This window comes from Phascolarctos cinereus, unplaced genomic scaffold (genome assembly GCF_003287225.1).
Source record: "Phascolarctos cinereus isolate Bilbo 61053 unplaced genomic scaffold, phaCin_HiC Scaffold_726;HRSCAF=1367, whole genome shotgun sequence".
Taxonomy (NCBI): Eukaryota; Metazoa; Chordata; class Mammalia; order Diprotodontia; family Phascolarctidae; genus Phascolarctos; species Phascolarctos cinereus.
The window spans coordinates 118490756-118503971 of record NW_027556098.1 but is presented as its reverse complement, the minus strand read 5'-3'; the positions used below and the strand labels follow the sequence as shown (position 1 = coordinate 118503971).

The following is a 13216-nucleotide window of genomic DNA, read 5'->3' as shown; positions in this document are numbered from 1 at the left end:
GGGGGAGAAGGGGACAAGAGAGCAGGGGATGATAGAGAGGAGGGCAGATTGGAAAGGGTGTAATCAGAAGTAAATACTTCTGAGGAGGAACAGGGTCAAAAGAAAGAATAGAATAAATAGGAGGGCAGAATAGGATTAAGGGAAATAGAGTTAGTTTTTCATAACTGCACATGTACAACCTATATTGAGTTGCTTGCCTTTTCAATGAGGGTGGGTGGGGAGGGAGGAAGAGAGAAAATTTGAAACCTAATGTTTTAAAAACATATGTTTAAAAAAAGAGTTTTCATATGCTATCAGGAAATAAGAAATACAGGAAATGGGGTACAGAAGTCTATCCTGCCCTACAGGAAAATAGAAGGGGAAGGGGCTAAGAGAAGGGGGAGAGAAAAGAAGAGGACAGACTAGGGGAAGGGATATTCAGAATGCATGCCATCTTGGGATGGGGGGAGGGTGAGACGGATTGAAAATTTGGAACTCAAAAACTTGTGGAAATGAATGTTGAAAACTACAAATAAATAAATTTAAATTAAAAAAAAAAAAGAAAAAGCATTTAGTGGTGGATTCAGAAGCCAAAACTCTCAGGTGATTAGAGGTAATGGATAGTGAGGTAATGGAGGCAGTTCAGCAGTAAAAGTAGGAGGGCATTGTCAGTTCTTAGTGGTTATAATGTTATAAAGCCAATTCTTGAGTACTCGTACAAATGAAAAGAAACGTCATTGTGGAAATAGTCAAAATAGTTGATGATCACTACCCCCATAATATGTATATTTAATTATTTTTTACCATTTCTTATTAACTCCATAGGACAGTTACTCCCATGTTGTGGGCTTTTGGACCTCTGGAGAGCTGTGAACTTTTGCAAAAAGGGTTCCTGAATCCATGAGCAAAAATATCTTCTGTAGATAGAATATGTAATATATTGTTTTTTAAATGTAGGTAGGTGCTGTTGTGATGAATAAAATATAGAAATTAATTTTAAAACATTGTCAAAATCACAGTAACCTTCTGTGGGTTACTAACTAATATTGACTACTATTAGGAGGGTTCACAAAACTTTTTACATTTAAAGGATATAGCCAGAAAGTTCTAGGAAACTGTCCTAGAATAACCTTTGTCTCACTTTTAATAGATGACTATATAGCAAATGTAAGATCCTTCAGAGCAGGGACTATTTTGTTTTTATCTTTGTTTCCAAAGGTCCTAGCTTATAGTAGGAATTTAATAAATGCTTGTTGATTGATTGACTTTGCTGCTTTAATAACCTCAGTAGTCTTATTAAAGCAGTGTAGTCAATCATCCTTGCAGTTGAATAGGAAGAAATATTATTTTCAGTGCTAACTTCTGCTCTACAGCTTTTCCTACTTGTTTCTCTAAGACTTTGCTGTCTCAGTGTCCCCTCTTCTCTGGGATCATTCTACTTCACTACTCCCACTGTCCTAGTACAAGGATCTGTTTCCTCCCACCTGGATTTTTGCAGTTGTCTCCTAAGTAGCCTACAGTACATCCTAAACATATTTACCAGGCTAATTGTCTGCCATTTATTAGAAATAAGGTAATTTCAACTAATGAGCCAGTGTTGAGGGGAAGATGAATCAGTGATTCTGTGATGATCTTGGGTTAAGTATTTTGAACAAGAGTCAGATTAGGTAACCTTTAAGATCTCTTCCACCTCTTTAAGATTCTGTGACTGTATAATACTCATGGCCCATTATACGAGATAAAGTCTAAACTCCTTATTTTGGTATTCAAAGGTCTCTGCAATCTGAATTCAACCAACCTTCAAAAATTAATTTCCTACCATCTTATCACATTCCATGGATCATCCCAATAAAACTGATCTGTTCCTTCATCTTCATCTTTTTCAAGACCATTCTGCTTATTTGTCAGAAGAACAAGATACTCTGTCTCCTTACTCTAGGCATTTTCACTGGCTGTCTCTTATGCTTGGAATGTTTTCCCTGCTCTTCTCCATCGCCTGACTTCCCTGGCTTCCTTCAGGTCCCAGCTAAAATTCCACTTTCTACAGAAAGCCTTCCTCAATCCCTCTGAATTCCAATACCTTCTTCTATTGATTATTTCCTGTTTATCCCATATATAGCTTGTTTGTACATACTCGATTTTTGACTCCTCAAGGGCAGGGACTGCCTTTTGCCTTTGTGTCTTCAGCATTTAGAACAGTACCCAGCACATAGTAGATCCTTAATGAATGTTTACTGACTGACTGACTGAGTGACTCCGTGAAGGATTTCCTAACTATCAGCCCACAGTAATTTCTCTCATTGCAGTTCTTTAACATATGTCATTTACTGCCTTTATTATTAAAGAGGAAGCATAATTAATTTAATTGGCAGGAGTTTTAGATTTGGAGTAAATAAAGGCTTGGCCTCAAATTTACCCTCTGACACTTACTAATTAGATGACCATGAGCAGGTAACTTCTACTTCAGAGGGCTGTTATGAGGATCAAGTAGAATAATAACATATAGAGCAAAACTTAAAGTGCTATATAAATGTCAACTATTGCTACCATTTGTTCTTTTCTGTGTTGTCTAGCCCCTCCCACCGTATTTTGAGCTTTTTTAAGTCAAGGACTGAGTTTTAGACATCTTCTTTCCTATGACAAAGGCTTGACAGTGCTATGATAAGAACAGTTTGTTTAGTAAATAATGTGTTTATTGAATAAAAGAGAATTAAGTTCCGTGACATGAGTGTTGGAGTAAACTGCTGTTGTCATACTCTGCTTTTTACTTAGGTTGTGCACTTAAAAGTAAAAATTAACCTCCATAACAATCTTGTAGCAGATATATCCTTAGGAAATAAAAGTTCATTTTCTGACCAAGTATTTTCAGTTTACTACAAGAAATATTAGTTAAATACAAGGAAGGTACTAGTTTGAGGCAACGAAAGGAAATTTTATTATAGATATGTCTTAGTGAAATGTACTCTGGAATTTAAGCTTTTTCTCCGAAGTTCATTTTAATCAATGGATTAAAAACATTCTGGCTTTTCACTTTCAGATTGAGAAGCACAGTTGAAAATAAGGAATATTAGAAACATTTTAAGAAATTCATATTTTTAAAATCTTAATTAAAAAAATATAATTGTTGACAGGTCAAATTAGTTTATCCGTTCAGTGTTTTCAAAAAGAAATTTGTTATACCAGCAGTCACTAGTGTGGTTTATGAAGAAAGTATGCCTGTACATGCACATTCATAATCAGTAAGTCAAGGAAACTAAATGTGGCATACTTCCAATTTTGTCTTTCCAACTGTAGTTGGAAAAAATGTACGTCAGTCTTATAATTTCTTATAAAACAGAGTGAGCCTGCATTTATTAAAGGTTTTTAACCTTTTTTTTGTGTCATGGACCACTTTGGCCATCTAGTGAAGCCTATAAAATCCCTCTCAGAATAAGGTTTTTAAGCATATGAAACAAAATGCATAGGATTGCAAAGGAAATCACTTACTTAGAAATGTGATTATCAGAATGTTTTTTAAAACAAATTCATGGGGCAGCGAGGTGGTGCAGTGGATAGAGCACCGGCCCTGAACTCAGGAGGACCTTAGTTCAAATATAGCCTCAGACCAAACACTTGACACTTGCTAGCTGTGTGACCCTGGGCAAGTCACTTAACCCCAGTTGCCAAAAAACAAAACAAAAACAAAAAAAGTTCCTGAACCATAGGTTACACTCCAATTTATATGAATGAAGTTTATAGAAAAGAATTTTTTTTCCATTTAAAAACAAAAAAGATTATCTTCCTAAGTTAGTGAATTTAAAGATTGATGTGGAGAGTCCATTATGTGACCGTGTTTTATTTTAAACTTTCTTGTCATGATTTATTAGGTGAGAAACCATTTCGCTGTGATGAATGTGGTATGAGATTCATACAGAAATATCACATGGAAAGGCATAAGAGAACACATAGTGGAGAAAAACCATACCAGTGTGAATACTGTTTACAGGTAAGATACTAGTTTGAAATTATTTTCTCTCCTAAATAGTTAAATTAATAAATTAAAAAATGTAATTAATCATGCATGAAAACAATTTGAATGGCGATTATAATTGGGTCTGCAATAGAAAAATAAAATGTTTAGGAGGTAATTACTTATATTCTTATATTTACCTAAGTAAGCTATTATACTTATTTAGACTTTTTTCTTTTTTTTTTCCCTTTCAAAAAAAATCATCACCACCCATCCAACTCAACAGTATTTTTCCCGGACAGACCGTGTATTAAAACATAAACGTATGTGCCATGAAAACCGTGACAAGAAACCAAACAGGAACACCACTAAGGGTGCCCTTTTGACATCTGAGGATGATTCTGGCTTTTCTACACCTCCAAAAGACAGCTCACTGCCAAAAAAGAAAAGGCAGAAAACAGAGAAAAAATCTGGGATGGACAAAGACAATATGATGGACAAGTGTGACCAGAAAAAAGATAAGAATGATTATTTGCCTCTCTATTCCTCAAGCACTAAAGTAAAAGATGAATATATGGTGGCAGAATATGCTGTTGAAATGCCCCATTCTTCAGTTGGAGGGTCACATTTAGATGATGCTGCTTCAGGAGAAATACACCCACCTAAGTTGGTTCTCAAAAAAGTTAACAGTAAAAGAAGTCTAAAACAGCCACTAGAGCAAAGTCAAACAATTTCACCTTTATCCACATATGAAGATAGTAAAGTTTCAAAGTATGCCTTTGACCTTGTGGATAAACAAGCCTTACTAGACTCAGAAGGCAATCCTGACATTGACCAGGTTGATACCTTACAAGAGGGGCCCAGCAAACCTGTCCATAGTAGCACTAATTATGATGATGCAATGCAGTTTTTGAAGAAAAAGAGATACCTGCAAGCAAGTAGTAATAACAGTAGAGAGTATGCACTGAATGTGGGTACCATAGCCTCCCAACCATCTGTAACGCAAGCAGCTGTGGCAAGTGTCATTGATGAAAGCACCACAGCATCCATATTGGATTCACAGGCACTAAATGTGGAGATTAAGAGTAATCATGACAAAAATGTTATTCCAGATGAGGTACTGCAGACTTTGTTAGACCATTATTCCCACAAAGCTAATGGACAGCATGAGATATCATTCAATGTGGCCGACACTGAGGTGACATCTAGCATATCGATTAATTCTTCAGAAGTACCTGAGGTCACCCAGCCAGAGAGCGTTGGAACAAGCTCCCAAGCATCCTCATCAGATAAAGCCAGTATGTTGCAGGAATATTCGAAATTTCTACAACAGGCTTTGGACAGAACTAGCCAAAACGATGCCTATTTGAACAACCCGAGCCTTAACTTTGTGACTGATAACCAGACCCTTGCAAGTCAGCCAGCATTTTCTTCCATAGACAAGCAAGTCTACGCAGCCATGCCCATCAATAGCTTTCGATCAGGAATGAATTCTCCACTAAGAACAACTCCAGACAAGTCTCACTTTGGACTAATAGTTGGTGATTCCCAGCATTCATTTCCCTTTTCAGGTGATGAGGCAAACCATGCTTCTGCTACATCAACACAAGACTTTTTGGATCAAGTGACTTCTCAGAAGAAGGCTGAGGCACAGCCTGTCCACCAAGCTTACCAAATGAGCTCCTTTGAACAGCCCTTCCGACCTCAATACCATGGAACAAGAGCTGGAATGGCTTCCCAATTTAGCACTGCCAATGGACAAGTGAACCTACGGGGACCAGGGACAAGTGCTGAATTCCCAGAATTTCCTTTGGTGAATGTAAATGATAATAGAGCTGGGATGACATCTTCACCTGATGCCACAACTGGCCAGACTTTTGGCTAATTAAAAAAATGTAAATAATATTGGCACTTTAGAACAGATTAATCAAGAGTGGGTTTGCTCTGTAAAAGATGGAGTGCTGTACAGACTTAAGAGCAATGTGTTATAACAAAAGTAAGCTGATATGAATAGCAAGATAATCCAATAACTGAATTTTTTTTCCTTTTTGGTTAGTCATCATTCATTGAACTGCCTTACATGTTGCCACCTTTATAGAAGCAATGTATTACTTATTTTAGACCAGAAACTTGCTATTCTACCTACACCAAGTTTAAAAAAGAAAACAAAACAACAGCAACAAAAATAAGACTTTCGCACAATTGTTTCCTGATATCATTGTACATTCTTGGGAAATGAGTAATTGTGTGAAATTTACGCATACTGTTTATAAGTTTTTCAGCATAGACATTGCACTTCAGCAGGGAATCTTAATATACTTTGCAGACAGAGTGAACTTAAAAGTTTAAATGTCAAGAGATTATGGCTTAAAATTAATGTATTCTATAGGAAAAAAGAAATCTTCCATCTTAAAAAAAAAAAGAACAATATGCCATATACCCTTGATTTTCATTTTGCATTATATTGAGCTGTGTTTTCTGAAGGGGAAATAGTAATAAAAATCTGATAGTCTAAGACTCCACTATTTAAAAGCCTAATTACTTAAAAATATGCATACTTTCAACACATTTACCAAAATACACAACTGCTGAAGCATTTACTTCCAGACTGAAGTATGCATATTGGTGTCAGTTTCTTTGTACAGTTGTACCTAGATATTTTTTATGATTTTTTTTTTCATGTGCAGGTATCAAGGTTTTGAGGTTTTAGTCAAAGTATTCTGTAGATTACATTCCCAAGAACATAATGCTTTCACAGACTGTATATTCCAAGTTTTGAAGCTTAATTGTATTTTACTTTACATATACACTTTCACTTAACATAGAGCACTTAGAATCTATTTGATATTTTTGATTTCTCAAAGTAAAAATTTTAGATTTTTAGGTTTGATATGGTTGTGTCTTAATCATCTCATAAATAACAGTTTTAATTTTTGGCAATAAAAGGAAATTGGGATGTCTCCGGATTTGTAAAAACTGGTTTAATTTTTCCCTTTCTAGATTCTTGGTAGAGCAGATAATTAAACAGTATACAGAGAAGCTAAAGAACTGGGCATTTTAATTGCGTATTTTACCTTCAGCAACTTCTTGATGAACACTGTTCATTATAGTTTTACAAACCAAAAGTGTTTACTAATCCTAGTAACTACAGTTTCATTTTCAGCCTAGTTGAGTATCGGAAGCATTTTGTTGCATTTCAAAACATAAATAAACTACAGACTTTATCCTCACACCATGAATCTTTTTTTTTTCTGAAAAGGCATGATTTGAGTAACATGTTGGATAGTTTTTAATTTTTTGCGTTGTATAACTTCAGTGATTATTTAATTCTGGCGTCCCTTTCCAAACTTTTTTCCTCCAACTTTTTGGTTTGCTTGCTAAAATTCTCCATCTTTCTCGAACTAATGTACACACCAATATAAGCACCAGTAGTAACCTTGGAATCTGACACTTCTTTATAACATGGCTTTCCCAACCTAAACTTTAGTGGCCCTACAAATTTGTGCACTTGACATATTGTTTCCTGCATAAATGATTTAACTTTTTTTTTGGTTAGCTTTTAGCTATTCTCATATGGAAAGGTAGCGAGCAATATTCGCATTTACTACATTTCATATTTGTGTTAAACATATTGGTATTTTAAAATAAGGACCATAAGTTCAAAGGATTCTACCAAATATTTTTAATGTGATTTCCTCCACACTTTATTCAGTACTCTAACTTTGAAATTTTCTATATTTCCATTTGGCAGTTTTTTTTCCCTGCCAAATTTTGGAAAGAACTAGACTCTTTAGAAGCAGAGATTCAGTCCTGCCATTATCAGCTCAGCCATTCATCATCTTAAACTGGGTGTGTTAAGTGTCACATGGTTGTAAGAAGACTTCTTTTAGATGAGATCTTAAAAACTTGGGGCTGTGTCCATTCTGGATGGACATTAAATATTCCACAGCACTTTTTGATAAGGGTAGGGATTTGTAGCCTTGGTCAGAATTTTTTTCATCTGGACTGAAATTTTTCTTCAGCTGAATGCCTGGTTTAATACTAAGGTACAGCATTAGTTTGGGGAGGGGGGTATTTTCTTTTTCAACATCATGGCTTTTACCAGAATACTTCTATGAATATAACTCAAAACCACTGAGCAATTATAGTAAGCTTAGAGGAAGCCTTTCATAGATAAGTATATTATGCAAGTAAAACTTAAGTTGTTGCATTCCTGTTTTTAAAATAGCCATAGTTCTTTAAATCCAGATACAAGCTTTCCCTAAGAGGTTATACTATAAATTGTTGACTAACCCTTTAAGTATTTAGTCTTTTGCTGTCTTAGTTTAAGTATGGAGCCCAAATCAAAAGTTACCTTGTATTGTCACCATAATTTTATCTGTTCTTTGGGTTTTGTCCCTTTTGTTCACAAAATTATTTGGCAAATATCAGTGCATAGGTAGAATGGAAGCTTCATGCCGTGCCCTGGGCTAGAATGTCAAGGGTTTGGGATTGTCTTTTGAAGCTCCTGTTTCCTTTCAGCCTTCCCTGTAGACAAATTGTGTATACAAATGTGCTCCTATATGTTTATGCTTTTGTTTGATTAGCCCTGAGATATACTTTTGCACTTCTGCTATATCTAGCACTATACCTTTGAAGATGAGAATCAGGTCAGCATTTCACCTTAGACAAAGCAGTAACTGTTAAATAGCTTATAATGAGTTAATTTTGCCTAAAATTCTCTACAACGCATAGACATTCGTTTGGTTTTGGAGTATTTGAGTGACTGTTATGAATCTTCGGGTATCTATATGCAAAATGTCTACTGGGTATATTAATACATTACTGCTGGAAATAATACTCTTGAGTATTTGTCAAGATTCTCAGGAGGCAGGAAGATCCTAACTATTTGAGAGGCAGAAAGCACCTTGTCCTAGGGATATTTTTATTTTCATTAGACTAGAGGAGAGAACTTTTGAGATGTTAGATTGACCTAATAAAACTTCTGATTTTCTTCATTTGGATTTTAAAAGGGCTGTTCACTAGAAGCCGGGCAACTTATGTTACTATAGTCCATGTTTCTTAGGCATATAGCTAGAATTCGCCTTTTCACAGAGCATTTCCTGAGGAAGCACCATTACGGTCAATGGAAAATGTTTTTGAGATCTCCAGTTTAATTTAAACTTTTTCAGTTTCAATTTGCTTTATTTCAGGGAAAGAATTTTCCTGTTCCTTTTGCTATACACTGCAAATAAAAACCTTATGTTTCCCTTTTTCACTTAACTTTTGGTAGGAAAGAAACTGAAGCAGACAAACATTTCTTAGTTGTGTTTGTTGCTTTCTGTAATCCAATGGATGGAAAGGTAAAACCCTATAAACGTTATTTTATTTTTTTATGCAATACCGTGCTGTAAATATGGTTTATCAATTAAGGATGTACCTATGATTGAATCTTTAATTCTGCACAGTTAGAGTTTATATATAAATGTGTCTTGACAATCAAGGACTTTTATGTGAGTCTTCCTTTATGATGTTTATTAATGTTATGCATTCCATTTGTTTAAAGTGAGTACCAATGTGCTAATTTGTATTGTCTGAAAGTATGTAATGTTTTTACAGCTTGTTTTTAAAAATCTGTAAATATGTACAAACAAATCACAGTACTGCTTTATGTTAGAAGGCATATGATGTTGTACTGTATGTAAGCAATAATCCATAGCAGTGCTAACTTTACAAGTAGCATCAGAATAGTTCTAAAAACTGTTTTTGGAGTTCATAATTATTCTTATTTCAGTTAATGATGACTAATCTTTAATCAGTTTTTAATAAATAAATTCCATTGTCCTCCTGTTGGAGCATAACATTGTTTACACAGCATAATTTCAGTCGCAGAGGAGACAGACTTAAATCTGACTTCATCTGTACTCACTTTCAGTAAGCATTGAATGGCCTTACCACTCTTCTGCAAGATGGAGGAAGATCGCAAAACTTAGTAGCCATCACAGTGAAGGAAGGGGTATATCTTTCTGCTTCTGTACTGCTTCCTACCTATTCTTGTGATTTGCTTTTGGGAGGTGTTTTTTGTTTGTTTATTTTTGTTTTTCGTTTTAGATTCAAGTCCATAGGTTCTGAGGTGACTTAAGCCCCATTATAAAAAGAGTAGGTCTCTTGATGTTTCATAAATGGTTACAAAAATCTGAAATTTGTACATTGATTTTTAGATACTTATTTTTCAAGTTTGAGTTCTCAGCTGATGAGATGAACTTATTCAACTTAAATACAAAAAGACAAACCTATCATAGCTTGAATTGAGTAGATATTATACTGTACAGAGCAGCATAACTATTTGAACACAGATGTCACTGCTTTAGAAATAAAACCACCAGTTTATAAATGTATATGACCTACATTTTATAGGAGAAATGTTTTTAAATGCTAGTCATTTATATAATATGTGCTTTGAAGGATTTGCTAGTCCACTTCTGTCACTTTTAGTACACTGGTATCTTTTATATGTAATGTATGCTTTTTATTATTGTGGCAGAGCATTTCAGTAGAAAGAATTTTGCAACAATACGGGGGAACTTTTTCATTGTTGGATTTGAATTATACTGGATTTTATCTGTGTAGTCTTACTTGTCTTTATTTTAATGCTGTCTGGAAGGGAACTTGGTATCCAAATAAAGCAGGTAACCTCATATTATTTCAAGGGCATACTGTGTAGTGCTGAATTTAATCTGGAAACCTGATGATTTTGAAAAGGAAGAAATTAGTTTATAAAAATTGTACAGAATAAATTGTGTGTGATGGAAACCCTTGGTAAATAGATAGTAAAATACAGTGAATTTTCTGAATATAGTGTTATTTTCCTGAGATCCATATGCCTTCTTTGTATTTCAGCTAATAAAAGAAGCCCTATCATGAAAACTGGTAGGGTAATAGGTTATTTCAGTGGATATACAGTATTAACTTATGCCATTTTCTTACCCTTTCATTATCATTGTAAAATTTGATTTCCCATTGGTAACTAAGAATGTACATAATATAGATGATTTTGTATAAAACTGAATGAATTGGGTTTTAGTTTATGACCGAAATGATAGAGTGGGCTCATAATTGCTTGAAACTTCATGAAATTTTTTGAGAGTTCTAGGGGAATGAGGGTAGAGTAGTGTGTATGCTAGGAGTGTGATGGCAAGTTGCCCCACAACCTGCCAGGAATCAACAAAAGATTTAACACAAACATATTTTAGGTTTCAGATACAAAGCAAGCCTTTTCTTTCAATACTGCCTAGGAGCATTGAATTCATAATCCACTCAGGTGAAAATTGCTTTGCTATGAAATTTATCAAATCGAAACATATTTGAGAAATAAGAATGTGTGATGTTTTATTGGGGACAAACAAAATATTTCTATAGTTAGTAGACTTGGAAAACTAAAATTTGATGACAAATAGATCTATTTTTAAAGATCATGTTTTCCCCTCCAAACAGAATTGTTTTTGAACAATTTGGAGGTACAGTTTCTGTTCCAATTCATTTGACTTGTTATTGTAAAATTGAAGATCTTTGCTTGACCAACATTATGCCATGAACAAATGAATTGTTGAGCCTTTACTATACAGTGGAAGCTTGCTTCATGCATAGTCATGGAACATGGACATGTATTCTTTGAACTGATTTATTCATTAAGTGGCTTAATGGGTTTCACAGCTTCTGGCATTATTGTTTTCATATGGTTACTTAGCCATTTGGGTTTTATAATACCATTTTCTGTATTGTGATACTAAGGGAAGTTGTGTTTTGCTTTATTTTTAATTGAATTATTAGTCTGATAATTTATATTTGCAAATTATGCATTTTAAATGTGGACACTGGCTGTTTGAAAAATAAAAAATACAGAATACAGTTTTATGAATAATTTCCTAGCAGTATTTTTCATGATATAACCAATTAAAAGCATCCTAAAACACAAAATTTATGATAAATGTGCAAAAGATGTGGCTAATTAGATTAATGAAGCAAAAAGAAAACTGTATAGAATGCAATCTTTTTTTCACTGAATTAGGACTTAGCAGGATTCTTGACAATAGCTTTGTGTGGAATGTTCCTAAATGGTGAAATGGTACTACCTTCACAGATTGTTTTTTATTTAAAATATATACAAGCTTAATAATACTACATACTGTATTACTGATCTACCATTGCTGGAATATGTACCTTATTTCAAGTAGTGAGGATAGATTTATACTCATCTAACCATTGAGTATCACTCAGTTTTCTGTCTTTTCATCAGACACTTTTGCACGTTGATTTCTTAGCTGGGACTGGACTAAGTGAACTGATCCGTGTAGGAATCAAACCTATTCCCTTTTCCTCCTTACTGTTATGTTTTAGACAGTTGCACAGAAGAATACAATAGATAGATTGTGTTTGTTCCCCGGAATCCAGTTTTTTCTTGAAATGACAGGACATGTAGAAAAAAATTTTCTACTAAAATAATCCTTTCTTCAAAAGAGGAAACAAAGTGACACAAGATAAAATTGAGAAGTGAGAATTAAAATTACACAGCATTTTAATAGTCATAACTATTCTCATGAGAAATCTGTGCGGTTATAGCATGGGTATTATTTCATTTGACAGATGGAAAAGAAATAGAAAAATAAACACCCCCCACCTAATGTCACAAAGCTAGTTATTAACACAGCCAATCCCATAATGGAACTCAAGGCTTCTTCCAGTCTGTGATAGGAATTAGGGTTTGTTTTTTTCCCCCAGCTATCATTATTATTTACACAAGTTCAGTGATGAACTTATAATTTTCTACCTTGAATGGGGGCCAACATGCTGTTAGACATAATGGTGCCAATTTCAAGGAGCCCAGAGTGCCAGAGTTTGTATTTTTCATTGAATTAGATTCTTACTGGACTATACACTTGTTCTTTGAGTCCCTGGTCTTATGGTTCTTTATACATTTTAATTAGTACGGGCTGTTAAACTCTCCTAATTAGATTCATGGAATATTAGAACTACAAAGGAGATTATTTAGCCCTATATTTATCCAATTTCTTCATTTTATAGCTATGGAAACTAAGGCCCAGCTAAGTAAAGTGAGTTTAACCCAAGATCCCACAGGCAGTCACTAACTATCCAGGACTTAAGATTTTATTGGCTCTAGACAGTTGTATAAATCAGATATGTCTTGATACAAATAATACTAGAAAAAATCTATAATAATTACAAATGATGAAGCTTGATCCTCTTTCATGGTCTGATTTATAAAATAACATCAACATTATTTCTCTTGTT

At 34.4% G+C, this 13216-nt stretch overlaps 1 protein-coding gene across 2 annotated transcripts in view; it reads left to right on the top strand.

Annotated features, from left to right (window-relative positions):
- Positions 1–10610, top strand: part of ZNF148 (zinc finger protein 148) — a 134048-nt gene extending 123438 nt beyond the window's left edge. For both annotated transcript variants that reach the window (XM_020986006.2, XM_020986005.2), the window contains 2 exons: positions 3846–3964; positions 4215–10610. In XM_020986006.2, coding sequence (XP_020841665.1) covers positions 3846–3964; positions 4215–5813 — 1718 coding nt within the window. In that variant the 3' untranslated portion in view covers positions 5814–10610. The remainder of the gene's footprint in view (positions 1–3845; positions 3965–4214) is intronic.
- Positions 10611–13216: the final 2606 nt, after the last annotated feature.